Genomic DNA, 23,811 nt, shown 5'->3' on the forward strand with positions numbered 1-23,811 from the left:
TGCCCGCCTTGTCGCATACCCTGTTCCCGACGTCGCCCTCTTCGCCACCATGATCCAGGCGTGCTCTCACGGCGCACACCCGTCGCCCGAGCGCGCCATCGACCTGTTCACCGAGATGGCCGACGACAAGCGCCTCGCGCCGTCAGAGCTCGCCTACAACGGCGTCATTCGCGCGTGCGCCCGCGAGGGCTCGCAAGAGTACTACCACGAGGCGCTGCGCTTCATGCGCCGCATGCTCGACGAGCACGTCGCGCCCTCGCGGCACACGTTTCACGCGCTCCTCGAGGGCGCCAAGCGGCACGGCGACCTCGCGCGAGCGCGGTGGGTCCTCGTCAAGATGGTCGGCGTCGGCGGCGAGGCGGCGCCGAACGAGACGACGCTCGCGCTCGTCCTCCAGACGTACGCCGCCTTCCGGCCACCCGGCTCGCGAGCGCGTCATGCGCAGAAGCCGGACGAGCCGCCCTCGACCGGGGCCTCCTCGTCGGCGGCCGACGCGAACGTCTCGGCGGCACGAGCCGGCGACGATGCGGCGGCCGGCGTCGCGCGACGGCGGCCCTCGGCGGTGCTCGTGCGCGAGGAGGACCCGGCGGCGCTCCCTCTCGCGCCGTTGCGGGCCGGCGGCGAGAGCGCGAGCACGCTCAAGGTCATCGAGATGCTCGGCGAGGCGTCGCTGTTTTACCCGGGCCCGTTGCCCGAGACGGCGGCCGAGGTCGCCGCCGAGGCGCGGAACCTCATGCTCCAGGTCGTCGACCCGGCCGTTCTCGCGCCGCCGTCCGCCGTCAGTGCCGACGAGCCCATCTCGAACCCGCAGGCGCATCGCCAGGGCATGTTCCCCGGCGTCACGCCGTCGACCTTCCTCCTCAACGCCTACCTCGCCGTCCTCAACTCGCACACGTCCTTCTCGTCTTCGCTCGACTTTTTCCTGGCCGCCTTTACCCGCACCGCACTCGCCAAGAACCGCTACACGTTCGAGATCATGATGCGCCGGTGCGAGATCGGCGACGTCGACGATGCGCGCGTCGCGCAAGCCAAGCAGGTGTGGGAGGAGTGGGTGCGGTGGAGCGAGGCGCCGCTTCCGCCGAGTGTCGACGAGCCGGACCTCGCGAGCCTCGAGGCGGACGAGCAGGAGCTGTGGCGGGAGAAGCGGCGGGGCGAGGAGGAGGCGTGGGCGGGGCAGAGGAGGAACGGCAAGCACGTCGCGAAGCTCTGGGGCGGGCTGATCCGGGTCCTCGCCAAGTGCGTCGCGCTCTCTTTCCCCCCCTCTCTCTCTACCTCTCTCGTACATTCCCTGAACTGTACTGACCTGGATCTTGTCGACAGGGCGTACAAGGAGGACGAGGCGCTCGCCGTGCTGCAGCGGTTCGTCCAGACCTACCCGCCGACCTTGCTGCGCTCGCCCATTCGCCCTTCTACCCCGATACCGACCTCCGCCCTCGCACCGCCACGCCGATCCTCCCTCGCCTTCCCCGTCGTCCCGATCCGCCTCTCCTCGCCGCTGTACCTCGAGACGTCCCCCTCGCTCGACCCTCTTCGCGCACCTCACCTCACCTTCTCCGACCTCGCCCTCCTCCACAAGCGTCTCGCCGACGTCGAGGACAAGGACGGGCTCGCGCTCGTCAAGTGGGCGGCCAAGAGCTACGAGGGGTCGATCCGCATGGCGAGGAGGAGTGAGCGCAGGGACGAGGGCCGGCGTGAGCAGCTTTGAGGGGCGTCGGCGCTTCCCGTCGTTGTTGTACCTCGTCGAGTGTAGATCTAGAGTGCATCACATCGCAACTTACCGCATCTCGGCCTGCCTTTCCTCTCTGCCTCGCTCAGCTGGAGGAGGTGAGAGGCGAGGCGACACAGAGTTCTCTCGTTCGAGAGCGGCGGCTTCTCGGTCGTCTCGTAGCTACAGCTGTCGTGCAAGCGCGGCCTGGCTCGACCGTGTGACCTTTGTGACGAGCTGCGAGGACTCGAAACAGCTTCGGCACCGCCTCGCGTCCGTTCCCCTCTCACACTCGCTCTCCCAGCTCGAGAGGCGCAATCCAGAGCCGCTCCCTACTCGCCAGCTCGTCAGCTCTCTCGAGCGGCACCCCGCACCTCGTCTCGTCGCGCGCCCACCTCGCGCTCTCGTCCGACCGACCCCCCGCACCACCCGAACAGCGATGGTCCGTTTCCCTCCCTCTGAGTACATCCAGGCGACCTGTACTGACATCCAGTCACCTCCCTCTGCGACACAGGCCCCCGTCCGTCGCGGCAAGAAGGCGGCAGCAGCCGCAGGAGGTGGTGCTGCCCCCGCGTCATCCCGCAAGGCCGGAGCAGGAGGTGTCTTCGCCAAGGTGCGCCGCGACAGTTTCTCTCGACTGGTCTGCACGAGTGTGTGATGCTGACCCGCGCACCCGATCAGGCCGACTGGAAGGAGGGCTTCAAGAAGAAGCAGGCCGGCGTGAGCGACATGACCCTCCTCTCGACCATCTCGAACGACAGCGTCAACGACAACCTCAAGAAGCGGTGAGTCCACTTGCTGCGTCTCAGCACACGAGTGCGCCTCACTGACCCTGTTGCCCCCCTCGTCGTCCAGCTTCGAAAACGGCGAGATCTACGTGCGCCCCCTCGTTCCCTCAGCCTCGCGCTCTCCCACCCGCAAGCTGACACTCTGCTCCGCGCAGACCTACATCGGCCATGTCCTCATCTCGGTCAACCCGTTCCGCATGCTCCCGATCTACGACGACACGACGCTCCACTCGTACCGCGGCAAGAACCGCCTCGAGATGGTCCCGCACGTGTACGCCGTCGCCGAGAGCGCGCACTACAACATGCGCTCGTACGGCGACAACCAGTGCGTCATCATCTCGGGCGAGTCGGGCGCCGGCAAGACCGAGGCGGCCAAGCGCATCATGCAGTACATCGCCGCCGTCTCGGGCGAGGGCAGCAACGCCGGCGGCATCAACGACATCAAGGAGATGGTCCTCGCGACCAACCCGCTGCTCGAGAGCTTCGGCTGCGCCAAGACGCTGCGCAACAACAACTCGAGTCGTCACGTGCGTCGCTTCTTCCTCCTCTTCCCCCCTCCCCCTCTTCCCGGACTTTCGACCTGACTCTCCCTCTCTCGCGCCATCTGCAGGGCAAGTACCTCGAGATCGAGTTCGACGCGCAGGGCAACCCGGTCGGCGCCATCATCACCAACTACCTCCTCGAGAAGGTGCGCCCCCTCTCTTTCTCTCCTCTCCGCCCTCGAGCTGTCGGCCCGTCGGCTCACGCGCCTCTCGCTCGCCGCAGAACCGGGTCGTCGGCCAGATCAAGTCGGAGCGCAACTTCCACATCTTCTACCAGCTCACCAAGGGCGCGTCGGCGGCGCAGCGCGAGGCGTACGGCCTGCAGGGTCCCGAGGCGTACGCGTACACGAGCAAGTCGGGCTGCCTCGAGGTGCCCGGCATCGACGACACGCAGGACTGGGCTGAGACGCTCAACGCGATGCGCATCGTCGGCCTGAGCCAGGGCGAGCAGGACAACATCCTGCGCATGCTCGCCTCGATCCTGTGGATCGGCAACGTCGAGTTCAAGCCCGACCAGGACGGCAACGCCGCCATCAAGGACGAGAGCGTGACGGCGTTCGTCGCGTACCTGCTCGAGGTCGACCCGGCCCAGGTCGGGCGCGCGTTGACGAGCCGCATCATGGAGACGCAGCGCGGCGGCCGGCGAGGGTCCGTGTACGAGGTCCCGCTCAACCCGGCCCAGGCGGCGTCGGTCCGCAACGCGCTCGCCAAGGCCATCTACAACAACCTGTTCGAGTGGATCGTCGACCGCGTCAACGTGTCGATGCGCGCCAAGCAGCAGGGCCAGACCATCATCGGCGTCCTCGACATCTACGGCTTCGAGATCTTCGACACGAACCAGTTCGAGCAGCTGTGCATCAACTACGTCAACGAGAAGCTGCAGCAGATCTTCATCCAGCTCACGCTCAAGACGGAGCAGGAGGAGTACGTGCGCGAGCAGATCAAGTGGACCCCGATCGACTATTTCAACAACAAGGTCGTGTGCGACCTGATCGAGGAGAAGCGCCCGCCCGGCCTGTTTGCCGCCCTCAACGACGCGTGCGCGACGGCCCACGCCGACCCGACCGCGGCCGACAACTCGTTCTCGCAGCGCATGGGCGGCATCAGCAACCCGCAGTTCGAGCCGCGTGGGTCCAAGTTCCTCGTCAAGCACTACGCCGGCGACGTCATGTACACGGTCGCCGGCATGACCGACAAGAACAAGGACGTCCTCCTCAAGGACATCCTCGACCTCATCGCGTCCTCGAGCAACCAGTACCTCCAGGGCCTCTTCCCCGACCGGCCCGACCCGGACAGCAAGAAGCGCCCGCCGACCGCAGGCGACAAGATCAAGGTGCGCTCCTGCCTTCCCCTCGTCGTCGTCCTCGTCATCGTCGTCGTCGCCCCTCGAGCCAGGGACCTGACCTCGCGCCCTCTGTCGCCCGCCCGCAGTCGTCGGCCAACGCCCTCGTCGAGAAGCTCATGCGCTCGCAGCCGCACTACATCCGCACGATCAAGCCCAACCAGAACCGCTCGCCGTCCGAGTACGACACCAAGGCCATCCTGCACCAGATCAAGTACCTCGGCCTGCAGGAAAACATCCGGGTTCGCCGAGCCGGTTTTGCCTACCGCAACACGTTCGAGAAGATGGTCGAGCGGTGCGTCCTTGTCCTGCCCTCGTCGCGTCGCGTCGGCGAGCGGGAACCGAGCCCTGACCATCCCTCCTCCTCCTCGCGCAGCTTCTACCTCCTGTCGCCCGCCACGTCGTACGCCGGCGACTACATCTGGCAAGGCGACGCGCGCACCGGGTGCGAGCAGATCCTCAAGGACACGGGCGTCGCGCGCGAGGAGTGGCAGATGGGCACGACCAAGGCGTTCATCAAGAACCCGGAAACGCTGTTCGCGCTCGAGACGATGCGCGACAAGTACTGGCACAACATGGCGGCGCGCATCCAGCGGTGCTGGCGGGCCTACCTGCGCCGCAAGGAGGACGCGGCGCGCACGATCCAGCGCTTCTGGCTCAACAAGAAGGAGGGCATCGTCTACGCCCAGCAGCGCGACTACGGCCACCAGATCCTCGGCGGCCGCAAGGAGCGTCGCCGGTACTCGCTCGTCAGCATGCGCAAGTTCCTGGGCGACTACCTCGCCGTCGGCGAGCGCGACAGCGTCGAGGGCTCGCGCCTGCGCAGCGCCGCCGGCATCGCCTGTGCGTCCCTCCTCCTGCCCTCTCTCCCTCTCTCCCTCAGTCTCGTCCCTCGTCCTCGTCGAGACCTTCCCTGACGCCTGGTTTCCCGTACGCAGCCAACGAGGCGGTCGCGTTCAGCTCTCGGGCCGACCTCCTCGTCTCGAAGCTCGGTCGGTCGTCCAAGCCGAGCCCGCGGTACCTCATCCTCGTGCGCTCTCCTCCCTCCTCTCTGTCTCTCTCTCTCTCTTCCCCTCAACTGCGACCCCTTATTGACGTCGACGCACCCCGTCGCTCGCAGACCGACAAGGCCGTGTACCTCCTCATCTCGACGGCCGTCCAGGGCCAGGTCCAGACGTCGCTCGAGCACAAGATCCCGCTCGTCACCATCCGCAGCGTCGGCCTGTCGAACCTGCGCGACGACTGGATGGCGCTCAACACGACGAGCCAGGAGGAGGGCGACCCGCTCATCTCGTGCCCGTTCAAGACCGAGTTCCTCGTCCACCTCCAGCAGCGCACCAACGGCGCCGTCCAGGTCAACATCGGCCCGTCGTGCGTCCCTGTCCTCTGTCCAAGGTCGTCGTCGCCGGCCGCCACAGGTACTGACCCTCTCGACCCGCAGGATCCAGTACTCGAAGAAGAAGGGCAAGACGGCGACGATCGCGTTCAAGAAGGACGAGTCGATCCAGCGAGGCGACGTGTACAAGTCGTCGACCGTGTCGGTGCCGTCGGGCATGCCGGCCAACAGCCAGTCGGACCCGCCGTGCGCCCGCAAGCCCAAGCAGAAGAAGGCGCCCGTCGCGAAGCAGAGCAACGTGCGTCCTCTCTCTCCTTCTCGATCGTCCCTCTCAAGATCGTCACTGACACTCTTGCCCCGCCGCACGCAGCGCCCTGCAGGAGGGCAGCGTCCCGCAGCTCGCAACCTCCCCGTCCAGTCGGGCGGGTTCGGCGGCGTCAAGCCGGCTCCTCCCGCCGGCATTGCCGCTGCCGCCTCTGCTGCACCTGTCGCTCGAGCCGCACCCGTCGCACCGGGCGCCGGTCGTGCTGCCCCGCCGCCGCCGTCGCGAGCGCCGGCCCCACCTCCTCCTTCCGAGCCCGAGGTCGAAAAGTACAAGGCGTGCGTCCCCTCTCGCCCGTCTCTCTCAAAGTCGCACGCACTCACGCACGCTCCCGATCCTGCAGGCTCTTCACGTTCGAGACGGACCAGCCGGGCGAGCTCGCCCTCACCAAAGACGAGCAGCTCGAGGTCGTCACCAAGGACGACGGCGGCTGGTGGCTCGTCAAGCGTGGCTCGCAGGAGGGTTGGGTGCCGTCCAACGTGCGTCCAGCAGTCTCTCTGTCTCTTCAGGCGGCCGTCCTACACGTGCTCACCCTCTCCTCGCGCAACAGTACCTCCAGCTCGTCCCGCCCAAGCCCAAGCCCGCCGCCGCACCTCCCGCGCCAGTCCGCCGCGCACCTCCCGCCGCACCTGCGGCACCTGTCGCGCCCAAAGCGCCCGCCGTCCCGGCGGCGCCCAAGGTCCCCGTCGCCCCGGCGGCAAAGGCGGGCAGCATCGGCCTCGGCGCGCGTTCCGGCGAGGGCAGCGCGGCGCCCGTGTCGGTCATGCCGGGCATGGGCAACGCGGGAGGGCTGCAGGCGATCCTGGCGCAGAAGAGGGCGCAGGCCGAGCAGGGCGGGAGCCAGACGCCGAGCTCGAACGGTGGCTCGCCGGCGGGTTCGCGACCCGGCTCGTCACTCGGTGCGCCCCTCTCTCCCTCTCTCGAGCCTGTTGCGCCCGGCACTGACTCTGTCTCCATATCCGTGCAGGCAAGGCCCCTCCTCCCGCCCCGAAGCCCAAGCCCGTCATCGCCGCAAAGCCGTCCATCCCGTCCAAGCCGTCGATCCCGAATGGCCGCCCCGCCGCACCGCCCATCCCTGCCGTGACGTCCTCCGCACGTGCACCCCCTCCTCCTCCTGCGCCTCCCGCACCCGGCGGCGCAGGTCGCGCCCCGCCGCCGCCCGCGCCGCCGGCCTTTGGCGGCGCCCGTGCCCCGCCTCCTCCTCCCGCGTTCGGCGGCGCACGCGCACCTCCTCCTCCTCCCGCGCCGCCTCGTGCAGGTGCGGGAGCCGGGCGCGCCCCGGGCCCGCCGCCGCCGCCGCCCGCGCCGCCGATGCGCGCCAACGGCGGCGGCGGCGGCCCTCCTCCCCCGCCGCCGCCTCCTCCGCCACCGATGGGTGCTCCGGCCGCGCCTCCTCCTCCGGGTGGCGGCATGGGCGGGCTCGTCAAGCCGTCCGCGGGAGCGCTCCAGGCTGCGCTGGCCAAGCGGGCCGGCCGCAAGCCAGCCGACGAGGACGACGACTGGTGAGCGATTGCGGTCGAGCGAGAGTACTCTCGAGAACCTGGAATGCCAAAGAGCGAGTTTGAGCCGTCCTGTTGCGCCGTACGAGAGCGAAAGAGCGAGCTTCTCGAGCAACTTGAAGCGGCCGAGACGACCAAGTCGAGCGAGAGCGGACCTCCTCCTCCTCCTCCTCCTCACTCGCTCTCGGCATGGCTTGCCTCCCTGTCGTCGATCTCGACGCCTTCTATTCTGCTCCAGCCTCGCCTGCCGCACGCGCAGAGGCTGTCAAGGTGCGTGGCCTCCCCCTTCACCGCCTCGTCCTCATCTGCCGCGAGGGATTGCCGCGGCTGCACACGCTGTGGGAGCGTGTGCGCCGGCGACATGCCCTCGACTGTACTTTGTCACGGCCTGCGCGTGTGTGCGACGCAGCAGGGGCGCGAGGGCCGGCAGTCGCACCCCCACCGTCTCCGCGTTCGTCGCGAGCACCCACACTGACCTCTCCCGCCGCCCACAGACCGCAGAAGCCCTGATCCAGTACGGCGCCCTCATCGTTCGAGACGGTCGCGTGTCCGAGACGGCCAACCAGCGCTTCCTCGACGTCATGGAGGACTACTTTGCGCAGGACGAGGCGCGGCTCAAGGAGGACTTGCGGCCCGAGGTCCACTACCAGGGTGCGTCCCGGCTCGTTCTCCCCATCTCATCCAGAGCCTGCGCTGACATCCGTACCCGCAGTCGGCGTCACGCTCGAGAACACGGAGAAGGTCCGTCCGCGTCCTCGCCCGTCCTTGACCTCGCCTCGCGGCCTCTCTCTGACGATCTAGGTCCCTCGCCACAGCCCAAGTGCCACTCGGACGACGCCTGTCGAGCCATCATCGCGGCATTGGACCCGGCCGAGCGCCCGCTCGACCTCGAGGGCGGCCAGGCGGATCCCAAGTGCCGGTTCGTCGACTCGCCTCGCCGCTGTCATTGGCTCGTCTTGCGACTCCCTCACTGACTTTCCGGCCTGCAGCTTCTTCCACCGGATGGGCAAGACGCCGCCGACGACCGACTTTCCCTCGCTGCGCATGGACAACGTCACGCCCGCCGCCTTTCGCTCGACATGGGCCGCCTCGATGGAGGAGTGGGGCGCGCAGATCAAGCAGGCTGTCGACGGCGTGAGCGAGATGCTCGCCGTCGGGCTCGGGCTCGAGCGCGACACGTTCTTGCGCGCCGCCGAGTACGGCTCCCACCTCCTCGCGCCGACGGCGACCGACCTCGACAAGTGGGGCAAGGTCGGCGAGATCTTTGCGGGCTTCCACACGGACCTGAATTTTCTCACGATCCATGGTCGCTCTCGGTACCCGGGCCTGCACATCTGGGCGCGCAACTCGGGCCGGCGCATCACGGTCCAGCTCCCGCCGGGACACCTTCTCGTCCAGGCGGGCAAGCAGCTCGAGCACTACACGGGTGGCCTGGTGCTTGCGGGCCACCACGAGGTATGCTGTACGACCGCGACGCTCGAGGCGCTCGTGCGCCGCCGCGCCGATCCGGAAACGGCGCACCGGCCGGCGATCCGCATCTCGTCGACCTTCTTCCACCACCTGTCGTCGGACGAGGCGCTGTCGCCGCGAGCGTTCGTGGCGGCGACGCGCTCGAGCGAGGTCGTGCAGCGCGAGAAGGCGAGGATCGAGAAGGCGGGAGGAACCTGGGACGTCGGGCGGCATGAGGAGGGCATGAAGGTCGGCCGGCTCGTCCAGGAGGAGCTCAAGCACATCGCGCTCATGGCCGACTCGTGAGTGCAGGGGGAGTCGGCCATGAGCGCACGGGCGGGCGGCGCAGTGTGCGCTGGCTCGGCTGGGCCGGCGTGGTCGGGCGGCGGATCCGGAGCGAGCGAGGGCGGCCGTGCACGGATCTCTCTCTCTCTCGGCGGCGCACTTTTTTTTTTTCCTGCGCCGTGTGGCAGTGCGAGAATGCAACGCAGCGTCTGTGCAGCAGAGTTCTGTCGGCCCCGCGCATCGACGCGAAGCTGGAGATACGCGAGCTGGAGCAGCTGGAGCATCTTCGCTCCACTCTTGTCGCTCGCTACCACCGCCTCGCTCGAGCTCGCCGTGCACCTGCTGGCCGGCCAGTACATCTACCGACTCGCACGCCGCCTAGCGACCCTCGGCACCCGCGTCCTCCCTCCCGCCTCGCCAGCCGGCGAGATGATGCGGACCTCGAGCGAGCACGAGCTCCTGCCGCAGAGCCCGACCAGCCCGACCGCGCCGTACGGTCGTCACACGCCTCGAGGCTCGCTCTGGCCAGACGAGGAGGGCGGCGAGCCCGAGGCGCGCCGTCACAAGTTCGCGAGGAGGAGGCGAGGCGGTGCGGCAGCATGGTGTGCAGGGCTGGCGTGGACCGATCGGCTGAGGTGGATCATCGGAGCGCTCGTAGTTGGCGGCTTCTTTTATGCATCCCTCCTCGACCACGGCACCGACGCGCGAGGTGAGCCACCGCCATCTCCTCCTCCTCCCCCACGACCGTTCCCGAGTAACCTCTCGCTGATTCCTCGGCTCGCAGAACGGATACGAGACTCGCTTCATTCTGCAGCTCATCGACTACACGACCTGACGGCCGAGAAGGCGGGCATGAACAAGTCGCTGGTGCGTCCGCCGACCTCATCCACTCTCTGTTCCGCCTCGTCGTCGCTCACCCTCGCCCCCTCCCTCGCCGCAGGTCCTCAACTTCCCGGACGAGCCGCAGGACACTTTCATGAGCCAGCTCAAGCCCGGCGTGCGGTACATCACCACCATGAGCTACGGCGGTCACGGTGCGTCGCCCTCGGACCTTCTCTCCCTGCACCGACTCGCAGACTGACTCTCGCCGTCCCTGTCTCGCAGCCAACCAGTTCATGGCGATCGAGAACCTTCTTTACCTGAGCAAGCTCCTGTCCCGTGTCGCGATCGTGTACGTCCTCGCGCCCTTGCGTCCTCGTCGACCAGTGGCTCACCTTGTCCTCGTCCTGCAGCCCTACCCTGTCTCCCCTCCACTTCAACGAGACGCCTCGCGACTTTTCCACCTTCTACGACCTCGACCGCTTCTACCGCGAGACCGAGATTCCCGCCGTCGAGATGTCGGCGTTCAAGCCGTGGAACTTTACCCGACCCGCCGTCAAGGAACAGATCAGCTGCTGGTCGGTCCTCGAGCAGACGGCCGGCAACCGCAACGTCAATGACGGTGCGTCTTCCTCCCTCTCGTCCTCTCATACAAGCCGTGACTGACGCACTCGTCGTAACACAGGCTCGCTCGCGGCCCACCAGATCGCCGTCAAGTACTGGGCCTTGCCGCCGATGGAGCGAGGCTCAGAAGGGTTCAACATCTGGTTCGAGTCGCTCCACAGCGTGCGTCAACCTCTCTCTTTCAGCCTGCCTCCCCTTCAGGACGAGCTGACGATCTTGCCCCCAACAGTTCGACTTTGGCCGGCTCAAGCGCGACAAGTGGATCGAGCGCGTCAAGAAGGAGCTCATCCCGCAGCAGTACCCTCAAGTGCACCCGTCTGCCGACCCGTCGCACGAGCGAGCCGAGACGCTCAAGCCCGGCTTCGACCCGCTCGGCAGCCCTCCTCCCGACGAGAACCTGTTCTGCCTCGACACGACCTTCTTCCTCGGGTCGCGCATCCTCCCGCCAGCGTACCCGCTCCCCGACAAGCGCTACGAGGCGCCGAGGCTGTACGAGGGCCATGGGTGGCTCCAAGCCGGCCAGTTCCTGCGCTTCTCGACGCACCTCGAGGAGCTCGCCACCATCTACCTCCAGGACCTGTTCGGCACGGTCACCATCCCGCCGTTCATCGCCGTGCACCTGCGCCGAGGCGACTTCCAGTCGGCGCGCGGCCTCACGTCGCTCGAGGCGTTCACCGACGCCGTGCAGCGCGTGCGGGACCGGCTCGACTGGCGCATGGACCATCCCGACGGCTGGGTCGGCGCCGGGCACGCGCAGCAGAAGTACTTCTCGGGCGTGCGCGCGCGGCATTACGCCGTCGTCGCGACGACGGACGAAGCGCCGTCGAGCGACTTTGTGCGGCAGCTCAAGGAGGACCTCGGGTGGAAGGTGGTGGATCACGAGCACATGCACACCGAGGAGGAGCTCGGGGCGTGGTACCCGACCATGATCGATGCGGCGGTGCTTGCGAGGGGCCGGGGCTTTGTCGGGTGCGTCCCGCTCTCTCTCTCTCTCTTCGCCCCTCTCCCTCTCTCCCTTCCCTCCTCTCTCTCTCTCCCTCTCTCGACGTCTAGTGCGGCGGGACTGACGGCTCGTACCCGTGTGTGCAGGACCGAGTGGTCGACGTTCTCGTACTTGGCCGGGCTGCGTGTAAAGTAGTGCGTCGAGCCCGCCCTCTCCTTCCTCGTTCCCACCCTTGCGGGCCTTCCTCCCTCCTCGCGCTCGCCCCCCTCCAGCCGCATCTCGACCTCGATCGCTTACTCTTCTATCGTGTGTGCGCAGCTGGAACGGCGGCGTGGAGGAGTGGACGCCGTCACTTGTTTAGCCGGTGAGCCGCAGGTTCTCGTTCTCCTTTCCTCTCGGCCACCTCAAACTGACTCGTATCTTCATCCAGATCTCTGCAGTCTTATTGGTCAACTGAATCTCTCGAGAGAAATGCGGCGACGAGAGCCGGCAAAGAGTCCTTCTCGTTGCAGCACGCGTCCTGCTCCTCGTTCGTCCGGAGCCTCGTCGACCTCGGCCTCGACCTCCTCTCGACGTTCTCTCTCGTCCTGCCCAGTCCACGCACCTTCCCCTTCCCCTCGACGACGCTCCCGCCGTCGCCGTCACTCGCTCTCGTACTCTCCCTCCTCCTCAAAGTCCATCCGGAACTCGAACCGCACCCCGACATCCTCGCACCGCAACCTCGCCTCGTCGATCGCCTCCTCGCCCCACACGTCCGGGCTGTCCGTCACCGTCAGCCTCCTGAACCCGTCTGGGAGGGCGAGGTGCTGGTCGCGCAGGACGGCGAGGAGCGCGCGCGGCGAGAAGCGCGAGAGCGAGTTGAGGGACTGGACCGAGAGGGACTGGAGCGAGGGTGGGAGGGCGAGGAGCGCCGAGGGCGTGAGCTCGGTCGAGGTGCAGTGGAGGGTGCGGAGTGCGACGAGGTGAGGAAGGAGGAGGTCGAAGAGGGGAGCGGGCCGAGGCGGTCGAGTGCCGGTCGAGGACGAGCTGAGGTCGGGCGAGCTCGTCTGCTGGTGTGGAGACGAGTGAGAGGGTGGAGGCGAAAGGGAGGAGGACGAGTCGCCGCTGTCGGGGCCGGGCGAGGTCGGATTGTCTGCGGACACGCAACTTGAGAAGGTCAGGCCGCTCGTCGCAAGCTCGAGAATCGTCGCTCGAGAGGAGAGATGGGGACGCACAGACATATCGCACCTCACGCAAGCTCTTGCCCGACGCTTTGAGAGCGTCGAAGAAAGCTTGAGCGGGCTTGTACTGCTCGAAGTACAGATCGAGGTACTCGAGCGACGAACAGCTCTTGAGCGCCGCCGCGAGGAGGTCGATCGGCCAGTCGTGCCACAGCTTCAGACGACGCAGGGCCAGCTGCGGGAATGGGCGCAGCGGTGGGACGATGCTCGCCGTCGACGGCGCCGGACCCGGCGCCAAGAGGCCCGTGTGCTCGAGGTTCTGCACCGTCGGCCGCAGGTCCCAACCGTCACGGACGTCCCACAGGCCCACGCTCCATCGTCTCGCTGCGGCGTGCGTCGGCCCGAGCACGAGCGTGACGAGCGGGCGCTGCGGGTCCATGAGCGTGCTGAGAAGGCGCTCGCGCACGTCCTGGTGGAGAGTGCGCACGTGGACGTGCGCCGCCGACGAGCAAGCCTCGAGGGCCGCGACGAGCAGCTCGGACGTCGCGCGTTGGCGGCCGGGCGCAGCCGGCGGGTCGAGGAGGATCGGCGAGGAGGACGGCGACTGCTCGTCCTGCGCGTCGAGCGCGAGAACGATGAACGCCGTCTCGTTCTTCGCGAGCTGCCGAACGCGCTCTGACTGCTTGACAGCGTCGATGAACGCCTGCGCTCGCTCGTGACCGTCGAGGACGACGCTCGAGAAGAGGACGGCCTGCGCGGGCGAGCGCCATCGTCGACAGACGAGGCTGAGCGGCGCAGCAGGCTCGTACGAGTGCCAGGAGCAGACGGCGCCGCCATGCCGAGGTCGAGAAGAGGAGGAGGGTGTCGAGGCGAGGCGGAAGACGAGGTGGAGGAGCTCGTAGGGGAGGTCGCGGGCGACGAGGCGAGGGGAGGAAGGAGGGGAACCTGCGACGGGTCCGTGCACGTCGCTCGACGCCTCGATGGACATCGAGGCGAGTGTTTGGCGGTACAGGTGCGGCCGAGGCGGTTCGTCGACGACCGTGGTGCACGAGGAAGAACGACTCGTTCGCTCGAGCGGCGGCGAGGAAACCTTGTGCCGTTCGCCGTCGGCGGGTGCTCGGGTCGCGCCGATCAAGCTCGGGGCGCACGCTGCAAGCTGCAGACTGGCGACGATCGCGAGATGCGCCGCCTCGCCTCGTCCAGGAGCGTCTGCGTCGCCGACTGCGTCTCGGGGATGGTCGAGAGAAAAGGAGGGCCGGGGAGGAAACCGACGAGCCGTTGCCGCCGAACAGGCTCGCGCGTGTCCCGAGAAAGCTGCCCGTCCGAGCGGACGACTAAAAGCTTCGCTCGGCAAACAGCGAGCGCGCCCGCTCGAGCGAGAGGAAGCAGCTGCAACGGCTGCAGAGCAAGGAACGCGCCCTCGTCGCGCGTTTCGACGAGTCGACCCCTCGTCGCGCTCGGCACGACGTGAGAGAACGTCCTCCGGAGCTTGGGACGAGACGAGGTGCAGCACCGGGCGAGAGCGCGAGCCCCTTCCTCGTTGCCCCGCGCCAATTTGCTCCCCCGGCCGGAGAACTCGTCCACCGTGGCCTCGTCCCCTCGCTCAGCGACGCACGCGCAGGGCACATCTGGTGCGCGCTCGTCGCTGACGGCGACCGCGAGCGTGCTCGGCGTCGCCAGTCTGCTGCTGCGGCGGCGTGCGTCGCTCCTGTCGGCCCGCCGCTTCTCCTCCTCCTGCCCGTCCACCGCTCGAGCAAGGACACTCGCCGGCCCCTCTGAGAGAGCGAGAGTCACAGCTGCCAGGCATGCAGCGAGCAGCGGCGGTGCGAGGAAAGCTGAGCGGCACGTTGCGCCGGCGGAAGGCGAATGCGAGGTCAGAGCAACTTTGAGCAGGAGGAACGAAGCAAAGAAGCGACGGCGGCGCGGCCACACTCGCCGTTACGTACTGACGACGATGCCTGGTACCGACGCAAGCTCGAGGTGCGAGCGGCGGGGGCGAAAGATCGACGCGAGCGGGCTGCGCAAAGTCCACGGACCTCTTCCTGCTCGCCTCGAGGTTCGCTGTTACCTCGGCCTCGACCACACCAAGCCAAGCGTGATCATTTGCAAGCGAGCCTCGTCTTGAGCAAAGAGAAAAACGGCTCGGCACAGATCACGTGCACGCGGGTCGGGTTGCCGCCGCCTCGCGGACGCTCGAGTGGGGGGGAGGTTCTCGCTCTCTCGCTCTCCACCAGCACCAGCACCTGCACCATGCTGCACATCACCCGCACCACGACTCGCACGGCACGCGTCCACGCCAGCCCCGCCCTCGCCCGCGCCCTGTCGTCCCGCGCACGCTCCGTCTTCTCGGCGCTCGACCTCCCCACCTCTGGCGAGCCTATCGCGGGCGTCTACTACAGCGCGCAGGACGGCTGGTGCGGCTCGGGCGAGCTGCAGACGTCGCGCAACCCGGCGACGGGCGAGACGCTCGGCGAGGTCCGGACGGCGTCGCGCGAGGACGTCGACAAGGCGCTCAAGGCGGCACGGCTCGCGTACGAGGGCTGGCGGGGCGTCCCTGCGCCCAAGCGAGGCGAGGTCCTGCGGCAGATGAGGGGCGCGCTCAACGACCGCATCGACGACCTCGGCGCGCTCGTCAGCCTCGAGATGGGCAAGGTCCTTTCCGGTGCGTCCGCTCTCTCTCTCCCTCTCTCTTGCCTCTTTCTCTCCGCCCGAGCTGACCCTCCTACCTCTACAGAGGGTCGCGGCGAGGCGCAGGAGTTCGTCGACGTCATGGACTTTGCCGTCGGGCTCAGTCGAACGTTCGGCGGCACCGTCGTCCAGAGCGAGCGCGAGAAGCACTTCATCACCGAGGTCGCCAACCCTCTCGGCGTCGTCGGCGTCATCTCGGCCTTCAACTTCCCGTGCGCCGTGTTCGGGTGGAACCAGTCGCTCGCCTTCATCACCGGAAACGCGACGATCTGGAAACCCGCGCCGACCACGCCGCTCGTCGCCATCGCCACGACCAAGATCCTCCAGTCGGTCCTCGAGGCCAACAAGCTTCCTGCGGCGCTCTCGGCGCTCGTGTGCGGCGGCGGCGAGACGGGCGACGCGCTCGTGAGCGACAAGCGGGTCGACCTCCTCAGCTTCACCGGGTCCGAGGCGCGCGGCCGCGACGTCTCGATCAAGGTCGCCTCTCGCTTCGGCCAGTCGCTTTTGGAGCTGGGGGGCAACAACGCAAGCATCGTCCTGCCCGACGCCAACCTCCCGATGGCCCTCCAGGCGATCACGTTCGCGGCGCTCGGCACGGCCGGCCAGCGCTGCACGACGACCCGCCGCGTCTTCCTCCACGAGTCGATCGCGCCTCACTTCATCACGTCGCTCGTCGAGGCGTACAAGTCGGTCTCGCCGTCGCGCATCGGCGACCCGCTCGAGAGCGGCACGCTCGTCGGCCCGCTGCACTCGCAGGACGCCGTCAAGCGGTTCCAGGACGCCGTCAAGCAGGCCAAGGAGCAGGGCGGCGAGGTCCTCGTCGGTGGCGACGTCGTCAAGATGCAGGGCGAGCTCGCCGGCGGCAACTGGGTCCAGCCGACCATCATCCTCGTTCGCGACGTCGACAACTTCCCGATCATGAAGCAGGAGACGTTCGCGCCCATCCTCTACGTCTCGACGGTCGGCTCGCTCGAGGAGGCGATCCAGCGCAACAACGAGGTCGAGCAGGGCCTGTCGACGGCGCTCTTCACCAAGGACCTCGGCGCCGCCATGCAGGTCATCGGGCCCGCCGGGGCCGACTCGGGCATCATCAACGTCAACTCGTCGACGAGCGGCGCCGAGATTGGTGCGCGGTTCGGCGGCAACAAGAGCACGGGCTGGGTACGTCCCTGCTCTTCCCCTCCTCCCTCTCCTCTCTCCCTCACCCTCCCCCTGTCTCTTTATCGTCCTCTCTCGCCCTCTCCTCGCCTCCCTTTCTCAGTGTCGACGTTTCCTGACACTCTCGACGTTGCGCAGGGTCGAGAGAGCGGCGGCGACGCGTGGAAGCAGTACGTGCGGTGGTCGTCGTGCACGCTCAACTGGAGCGACCAGCTCGGGCTTGCGCAGGGCGTCAAGTTTGAGTAGCAGTCGTGCAGTGCATCGTACTCGCAGTCTCTCAAGAGCGGCTTCTTTCAGAGCGAGAGAGAGAGGCCTGTGCACGAACGAGGCCGACCGTCGAGTGTCCGATCTCCGCCTCCTCACGCGCAACTCGCTCTCGCGCCACTCTCTCGGTCGTACCAGCTCGTCTTTCGCCAGGAAGCTCTGCACGATGGGCCTTTTGCGCCCCGACCCGCTCCTCGTCGTCGGCGAGCCACTCACCGCGGCCGATGTCGCCGGCGCGGTGCAGCTTCCTCCCTCTCACAACGACCCTGCCGCCTTCATCGACAGCCTGCCCGATGGCGTCGTTCTGCGCCACTTCGACTTTGTCGCCCGCCTGTCCGACCGCACCAGCTGTCGCCCGAGTGCTGCAGCGCCCCTGAGGCGAATTGGCGACCCGGCCGCCGACGCCGTCGTCGACATCCTCGGCCTCGCCGACGTCAAGGGCCGTGGCAAGGACGCCCTCGCGGCCATCGAGGAGTACCTGTCGCGCAAGGAGCAGGAGCTCGGCGTGCGGTGGAAGGAGGAGCGCGGCGAGGACGCCGTCTGGAGGCTGTGGGACGAGATGGCGAGCGAGCCGCCCGAGGGTGTGCATGGCTACGCGGCGGGTGCAGACGGCAAGCAGGACCGGCGGGCCGTCCCCCTCACGCCGTTCGAGGCAGTCCAGGTGCGCCCCTCCTCCTCCTCTCCCCTCCCCTCTCCTCGCCCTGGCCGACTCTGGAGCTGACCTCTCGCCGTTCTCAGGGTCCGCCTACTTTCGCCGAGGGTCAAGCCGTCTTCTGGAAGTACTCGGCGCAGATCTACTCGGCCCTCGGTCACTTCAGCCTCGCAGGCGGCTTCTCGGCGCCCAAACTCGCGGCCGTCATGCACGAGACCAACTACCTCACCTCGGACGCGCGAGACGCGACGCACAAGCGCCTCCTCGAGACCTCGCTTCACGTCATCGATGTGCGTCTCTCGTCCTCTCCCTCTCTCCCCCTCTCCTCGTCGTGGTCGTCGGCTTTCTCTCCCTCCCCTGCACCTCGCACCCCGAGCTGACCTCGATCTACCCACCCCTGCAGGTCATGAGCGACATGACGACGGGCACTGGGCGCGGCTGGAAGAGCACGTTCCGGGTGCGCATGCTCCACGCGCAAGTACGTCGGCGCATCGCCAACGGCAAGGGCCGGTACAACGTCTACGACGAGGCCGAGAACGGCATCCCGATCAACCAGGCCGACTTGCTCGCCGTCCTCGGCGCCTTCATGATCGCGCCCATGTGGTCGTTGCGGCGCATGGGCATCAAGCCGACGGCGAGGGAGGAGGCCGCGTACCAGACGACGTGGCGCCACATCGGGTGCGTCCTTCCGTTCCTCTGCGCCCTCTCGATCTTCCACCGACACATGCCTCTCTCGCGCACAGCTACTACCTCGGCATCTCGCCCGACCTCCTCACGCGTTTCTACGGCGGCTCGTACCAGGCCGCCGAGACCTACTTTGCGTCGCTCGCGTTCTCGATCTTTCCTGCCGGCGAGCCGCCGAGCGATCCGCTCGCCACGCCCCAGTACAAGATCCTGTCAGCCATCAGCAACCGTCCGCCACACCCGACCGGCGTCCTCCGCCACGTCGAGCTGTGCCGGCTCCTCCTCGGTCCGGCGCTCGCCGACCAGCTCGCGCTCCCGCACGGCACCCTGTACGACCGGTTCATGGTCGACGTCGAGACGTGGACGGCGTGGGCCTTGCTCGCGTACGGCCAGGCGTACTCGCGCGTCGCCGGCGCGAGGGGTCGGCGGTGGGAGACGATCCGCAGCGGGTTCTTCCGCCAAGTCATCGAGCTCGTCGTCGTGTACCACCTCGGCGAGCGGCGCACGGTCTTTGCGTGGCGCGAGGCCGACAAGCACGGCGACAAGCTCGACAAGGAGGAGGGCGAGGAGCCTGTGCGTCCCTCTCTCTTCCCTCGTCGTCGACCCTGTCCCTTCCCTCGCGGACTCGGTCTGACTCGGGCTCCTTGCGCAGGGTATCGAGCTCGGCCCACACGTCGGCAAGGCGGTCGTCAAGCAGTGGCGGCACCTGCTCATCGAGATGGGCTGCGTCCTCGGAGGACTTGCCGCGGTCGCGCTCGCAGGAGGAGCGCTCGTCGTGCGGCAGCTCGTCTAGATTGCCTCCGAGACCCTTGTCTAGACCGCTCCCCTGTTGCCATTGTGACACTGTGTACTGCGCTTCTCGCGTGGAGCGCAGAGAGAGTCGGGCTCGCCGTCGCGAAAGTGGCCGGCTGGCGGCGGAGCCGGTCCTCCAACCTCGCGCCAGCCTCTCACGCCAGAGCAGTGCACACACTCGGCAGCTCACCTGCAGTTGCACACCCCGCCTGCGCGCGCGCGACAAGCCGCCCGCCCTCGCCCACCGGCTTTCATCGTCATCTCCCCCAGCCGGCTCCTCCTCGACCACCGCCATCTCAGACCGCCCTGAGCCTGCACTCGGTGCGTCCCTGAGCAAAGTGTACCTGTACAATCACCCTGCACCATCCAACTGACGGCCCTCGTCGCTGCAGATCCTCGTCCTCGACCCGCCCCACGAGCCACTTCCGGCCTCGCCTCGCAACCCTTGCCACGCCAGGCCATGCCGCAGTGGAGGGCCTCGCCGTCACGCCCAGCTCCTCCTGTCGCCTCGACCCATCCCGACAACCCGTCCAACTCGTTCGACTCGCTCTTCGCCAGCACCTCGTCGTCGCGCTCCTCTCGCGCGCCCGGCACGCCATCCACTTCGGCCTCGTCATCGTCGAGCACGCCCGCGCGAGGTCTCTCGAGCTCGAGCTCGGCCTACTCGCTCCTGTCGCGCAAAATGGCCGAGATGGAGGACGAGGACGACCGCATGAGCATCCGCAGCGGGGTCAGCGCGAGGAGCGGGACAGCAGGATCGGCGGCGCGAGGACTCGAGGGCGGCGCGAGCGGCGACAGCGACGAGGTCGGCGCGGGCAAGGGCAGAGGCCGGGCGACGAGCTCGGCGAGTTCGGTGAGGACGGCGCGAGGGCGGGTCGACGCCAACGACGACCTGATGGACGTCGACGAGCCGCGGTTCGTCGACGGCGAGGGCAAGGGCAAGGGCAAAGAGCCCGACACGCTCCCGTCCTCGTCGACGGTCAAGCGTCAACGGCGTAGAGCGCCCTCCCTCCTCGGGCCCGGCGCCGACCGCTCGCCTCGCCGTCGGTCGACCTACCAGGCGCCAGGCGGCTCGAGCAGCACTCTCGCCGCAGGACCGCAGCCGACGCTGTCGACAACGACCGCCGACGACCTCATGCCGAGCATGCGCAAAAAGCCCGACCGCGCCTCGTCCGTCTCGTCCGCCTCGACCTCGACCAAATCCCTCTCGCGCCCGCTCCAGCCGAGCACATCCACCTCGACGCTTCGCCCGCCTCGTCCCTCTCCTGATCGCAAGGCCACCTCGCCGGCCGTCGATCCTCCCTCCTCCACATCCCCTCAAGCCGACCAACCCCTGTCCACCCGGCCATCCTCCTCGACCGCGCCTAGCCAGCGCAGCGCCAAGTCGTCGCTCGCCCGCCGCAGCTGGTTCGGCATGGCAGCCGCTCCCGAGCAGGCGCCGTCGGCGAGCGAGGCGCCAACACCGGCGACGCCGCAATCGTCGACGGCGGACGAGCCGATGTGCACGTCCGAGGACGGCGAGCGTGCAGGTCTCGTCGAGCAGGCGCCAGCGAGCGGCCCTACGCCGCTCGAGAGCGCGAGCGAGCCGGCTCGGCAGGACGGCACCGAGTCGCCCGCCGCCGCCGCCGCCGCACCACCTCACAGCTGGCTGTCGCTCGTCGCCCGCGCCACGCCGAGCTCGCTCAACCTCGCCGCACAAGCTCTCGGCTACGGCGCCCCTGCGTCGATCGAGGCGATGCAGCTCGACGAGCCGGCACCTGTCGAGGACAACGACTCGACGCCGCCTGCAACGCCTCGCGCTGCTCGACCAGGTGCGTCCGCCTCTCTTTCCGCCTGTCCGAGGTTTGCCCGCAACGTCCGCTCACCTCCTTTCCGCCCTCGCAGACGACGACACGGTGCGAGTTGCTCCTGTACCGCCGCCGAGCCACGACTCGGCGACGGCGGCATCGACGGCGGCCGACCAGTCGGCCTCGCGCGCGAGCTGGTTCGGCTGGGGCTGGAGCGGGCCAGCGACAGAGCCCGATCCTTCGGCTCCCGCCGAGTCTACGGCGGCCGCTCCCGACGAGTCGACGCCTGCGGCCCCGCCCGTCGTACCATCGAGCGCCGCGACCGCGGTCGTCGCCGCCCCGACGCCCACGAGCACGCCGGCTCCCGATGCCGCGCCATCCTCGTCTTCAACCACTTCCTCTGCCGCCGGATCCGGCTGGCTGCGGGCGTTCACGACGGCTTTGACGGCCGGGCCTCAGCCGTCGGCCGAGGCGCTCATCGAGCAGCGCCGGCGCGAGGCGTGGGCGCTCAAGCTCGCGGCGCAGAACGCGGCGCGGGACCAGAAGGCGATCGAGTCGGCGCCCGTCGTCACCGAGGGCGAGCGCGCCGAGCCGATGAGCGGCGAGCCGGTCCAGAGCCAGCAGCACGAGCAGCAGGAGGCGCTCACGCCGGCGCAGCAGATCAAGCACCGCGCGTCGAGCTCTGCGTGGAACCTGTCGTCGAGCCTGTTCTCGCGCACGCCCAACTCGCTGCGAGGCCCGCTCGCGTCGCTCGGCGTCGGCTCGTCGTCAGCCGCGTCGACCCACTCGCACGGCTCGTCGCACGCGACCGACACGGCGCCGTCGTCACCTCAGCTGCGGCCCCAGTCGAACCAGGGCCCCGTCAAGCCGCTCACGGGCTCGATCCGCTCGTCGCCCCGCCAAGGTCGGCCGTCGCCCGGCGCCGTCGAGCCGCCGTCGCCCGCCGTCATCGACAACCTCGTCCTCCCTACCTTTAACGACACGTTCTTCCGCCCGCCGAGGTCGTTTGCGCCCAAGAAGTCGACCATCACGCGCGCCGTGAGCGCCGTGTCGGCCTACCTGTTCCACCGCCCGCCGGAGGAGCTCACGAGCCCGCGCCTCGCCCAGGCGCAGCTCGCGGCGGGCGTCAACCCGGCCGGTCTGCCGACCGAGATGGAGGACGATCCGGCCGAGCAGCTGCCCAAGGCGCTCGAGGCGGTCGGCGAGCCGGCGAGGCTCGACAAGGTCAAGCGCGTCGTGACGATTGGCGTTCACGGCTGGTTCACGAGCAACAACATGTGCGTCGCCCTCCTTCCTCTCCCCTCCTGCGTACCTCGTACTGATGGTCTCGCCATCGTGCAGGATCAAGTCGGTCATGGGCGAGCAGACGGGCACGAGGTGCGTCCAGTTGTCCCTCCCGCCTCGAGCGCACGCTCTCGAAGGAGCGTCCCTGACTCTTCTCCTTCTCGTCCGCAGCGTCAAGTTCGCGACGATGATGCACGACGCCGTGCAGGCGTACCTCGAGTCGCACGACCTCGGCTCGTTCAACATCCAGGCGATCGCGCTCGAGGGCCAGGGCATGGTCGAGGAGCGCGTCTCGAAGCTGTACGACCAGCTCGTCGGGCGCGAGGAGTGGGTGCGTGCGCTCAAGATGGCCGACGCCGTCTTTCTCGCGACGCACTCGCAAGGGTGCGTCGTCTCGACGCAGCTCCTCGCGAGGATGCTCGACCAGGGCCTCATCACGGGCACGCAGACCCACCTGTGCGTCCTCTCGACGTCTCTTTCTCCTCCCTCTCTCTCTCGTGTCGCACTGATCCGTTCCTCGCCTGCAGTCTCGCCATGTGCGGCATCGCGCAAGGACCGTGTACGTCCTGTCCGGAGCCTCGACCTCGTCCGGCGCAAAGACTGACTCTTGCCTTCACCTCACAGTCGTCTACCTGTACCAGTCGATCGCGCTCGCGCCCTACTTCAACTACCTCGAGTCGGCGCCGGCGCGCGAGCTGTTCGACTATCAGTCGCCCGAGTCGGTCGCCACGATCAAGTTCCTCGAGAGGTGCGTCCGCCAGCCAGACCGCCTCGCCCCTCTCCTCGCCAGGCCCTGACGTCCCCTTTATCCACAGCTTGCGCATCATCCTCAACGCCGGCGTCAAGGTGACGAGCGTCGGCTCGATCAACGACCAGGTCGTCCCGCTCTACTCGGCCCTCTTCTCTGGCATCGACCACCCGGGCATCCTGCGCGCCGTCTTCATCGACTCGGACGCGTTCCGCACGTCCGACTTTCTCGCCAACCTCGTCGTCTTCTCGGCGCGGCTGCGCAACGCCGGCTTGAGCGATCACGACCTCGTCTACCACGTCAGCGAGGCGCTCGCCGGCGCGCTCACGGGCGTCGGTCATTCGCGCATCTACGAGGAGGCCGACGTGTACCGGTGCGTCCTCTCTCTCTCTCTCTCTATCGCGCCGTCGCCTGACCTCTCTTTCGCAGCCTCGCCGTGCAGTACCACTTTGAGACGACGTCGCTCGTCGAGCCGCCGACCTCGCTCGACGTGAGCCTCGCCGGCCCGCCCCTGTCGATCGCGTGGAACCCCCGGGACCGTCGTAACCCCTACCTCCTGACGTGGGCGATGCGCGGCATCGTCGAGGACCGCCGGGTGCGCGAGCTGTTCGGCAAAGAGCTCTCGGCGCTCAGGGAGGCGTACGAGGTGCGTCTCTGAGCGACACTCGTCGTGTCCTCGTCTCTCCTCTTCTCTCTACTCTCCTCGCCGGTGCCGTCGTCGTGCAGAAGAGCCGGCGCCGTCGTCGAGCAGCAGAGCCCTGACTAAAACTCGTCGACCTCCCCGTCGTGCAGACCTGGCGCCCGCAGACCAAGGTGCTCAAGGACGTGAAGCTCAAGCTCGAGGGTATTCGCCTCATGACGCCGCAGCGGTCGGGCAAGCTGTGAGCAGGTGCGAGTGCGGTCGGAAGGGAGCGAGCGAGAGAGCGAGTGAGGGGTTCGA

At 68.2% G+C, this 23,811-nt stretch overlaps 7 protein-coding genes across 7 annotated transcripts; 6 read left to right on the plus strand and 1 right to left on the minus strand.

Moving 5' to 3' along the window:
* Positions 1-2,362: 2,362 nt before the first annotated feature.
* RHOBADRAFT_34869 (uncharacterized protein) lies at positions 2,363-7,606 on the plus strand (the record flags this gene model as incomplete). The annotated part of the gene is made up of 13 exons (XM_018413241.1): positions 2,363-2,490; positions 2,561-2,582; positions 2,649-3,020; positions 3,104-3,181; positions 3,259-4,368; positions 4,467-4,672; positions 4,754-5,220; positions 5,316-5,407; positions 5,498-5,748; positions 5,819-6,313; positions 6,379-6,514; positions 6,586-6,639; positions 7,053-7,606. The coding sequence occupies 13 exons, from the start codon at positions 2,363-2,365 to the stop codon at positions 7,539-7,541; spliced, it is 3,900 nt and encodes a 1,299-aa protein (XP_018272291.1). The 3' UTR covers positions 7,542-7,606.
* Positions 7,607-7,732: 126 nt separating this feature from the next.
* RHOBADRAFT_1862 (uncharacterized protein) lies at positions 7,733-9,121 on the plus strand (the record flags this gene model as incomplete). Its single annotated transcript, XM_018412440.1, has 5 exons — positions 7,733-7,804; positions 8,029-8,185; positions 8,247-8,275; positions 8,350-8,453; positions 8,524-9,121. Coding segments are annotated over 5 exons (960 nt in total), but the record flags the coding sequence as incomplete, so codon positions are not given.
* A 468-nt stretch (positions 9,122-9,589) lies between these two features.
* RHOBADRAFT_52278 (uncharacterized protein) lies at positions 9,590-12,111 on the plus strand (the record flags this gene model as incomplete). The annotated part of the gene is made up of 10 exons (XM_018416259.1): positions 9,590-9,977; positions 10,053-10,135; positions 10,209-10,302; positions 10,373-10,439; positions 10,501-10,709; positions 10,773-10,873; positions 10,941-11,680; positions 11,801-11,848; positions 11,927-11,964; positions 12,095-12,111. Exons 1-10 carry the CDS (start codon positions 9,698-9,700, stop codon positions 12,109-12,111), a joined length of 1,677 nt encoding a protein of 558 aa, XP_018272293.1. The 5' UTR covers positions 9,590-9,697.
* Positions 12,112-12,140: 29 nt separating this feature from the next.
* RHOBADRAFT_52279 (uncharacterized protein) lies at positions 12,141-13,802 on the minus strand (the record flags this gene model as incomplete). The annotated part of the gene is made up of 2 exons (XM_018416260.1): positions 12,141-12,786; positions 12,869-13,802. The coding sequence occupies 2 exons, from the start codon at positions 13,800-13,802 to the stop codon at positions 12,296-12,298; spliced, it is 1,425 nt and encodes a 474-aa protein (XP_018272294.1). The 3' UTR covers positions 12,141-12,295.
* Positions 13,803-15,064: 1,262 nt separating this feature from the next.
* On the plus strand, positions 15,065-16,939 carry RHOBADRAFT_34873 (uncharacterized protein; the record flags this gene model as incomplete). The annotated part of the gene is made up of 3 exons (XM_018413242.1): positions 15,065-15,476; positions 15,549-16,663; positions 16,799-16,939. The coding sequence occupies 3 exons, from the start codon at positions 15,065-15,067 to the stop codon at positions 16,904-16,906; spliced, it is 1,635 nt and encodes a 544-aa protein (XP_018272295.1). The 3' UTR covers positions 16,907-16,939.
* A 151-nt stretch (positions 16,940-17,090) lies between these two features.
* Positions 17,091-19,053, plus strand: RHOBADRAFT_42574 (uncharacterized protein; the record flags this gene model as incomplete). Its single annotated transcript, XM_018414082.1, has 5 exons — positions 17,091-17,585; positions 17,663-17,866; positions 17,980-18,254; positions 18,320-18,833; positions 18,913-19,053. The coding sequence occupies 5 exons, from the start codon at positions 17,091-17,093 to the stop codon at positions 19,051-19,053; spliced, it is 1,629 nt and encodes a 542-aa protein (XP_018272296.1).
* A 459-nt stretch (positions 19,054-19,512) lies between these two features.
* RHOBADRAFT_52282 (uncharacterized protein) lies at positions 19,513-23,756 on the plus strand (the record flags this gene model as incomplete). The annotated part of the gene is made up of 9 exons (XM_018416261.1): positions 19,513-20,863; positions 20,937-22,116; positions 22,181-22,216; positions 22,295-22,579; positions 22,651-22,682; positions 22,748-22,871; positions 22,939-23,244; positions 23,301-23,517; positions 23,664-23,756. The coding sequence occupies 9 exons, from the start codon at positions 19,513-19,515 to the stop codon at positions 23,754-23,756; spliced, it is 3,624 nt and encodes a 1,207-aa protein (XP_018272297.1).
* Positions 23,757-23,811: the final 55 nt, after the last annotated feature.

The sequence above is a fragment of the Rhodotorula graminis genome, assembly GCF_001329695.1.
Source record: "Rhodotorula graminis WP1 unplaced genomic scaffold RHOBAscaffold_4, whole genome shotgun sequence".
NCBI lineage: Eukaryota > Fungi > Basidiomycota > Microbotryomycetes > Sporidiobolales > Sporidiobolaceae > Rhodotorula > Rhodotorula graminis.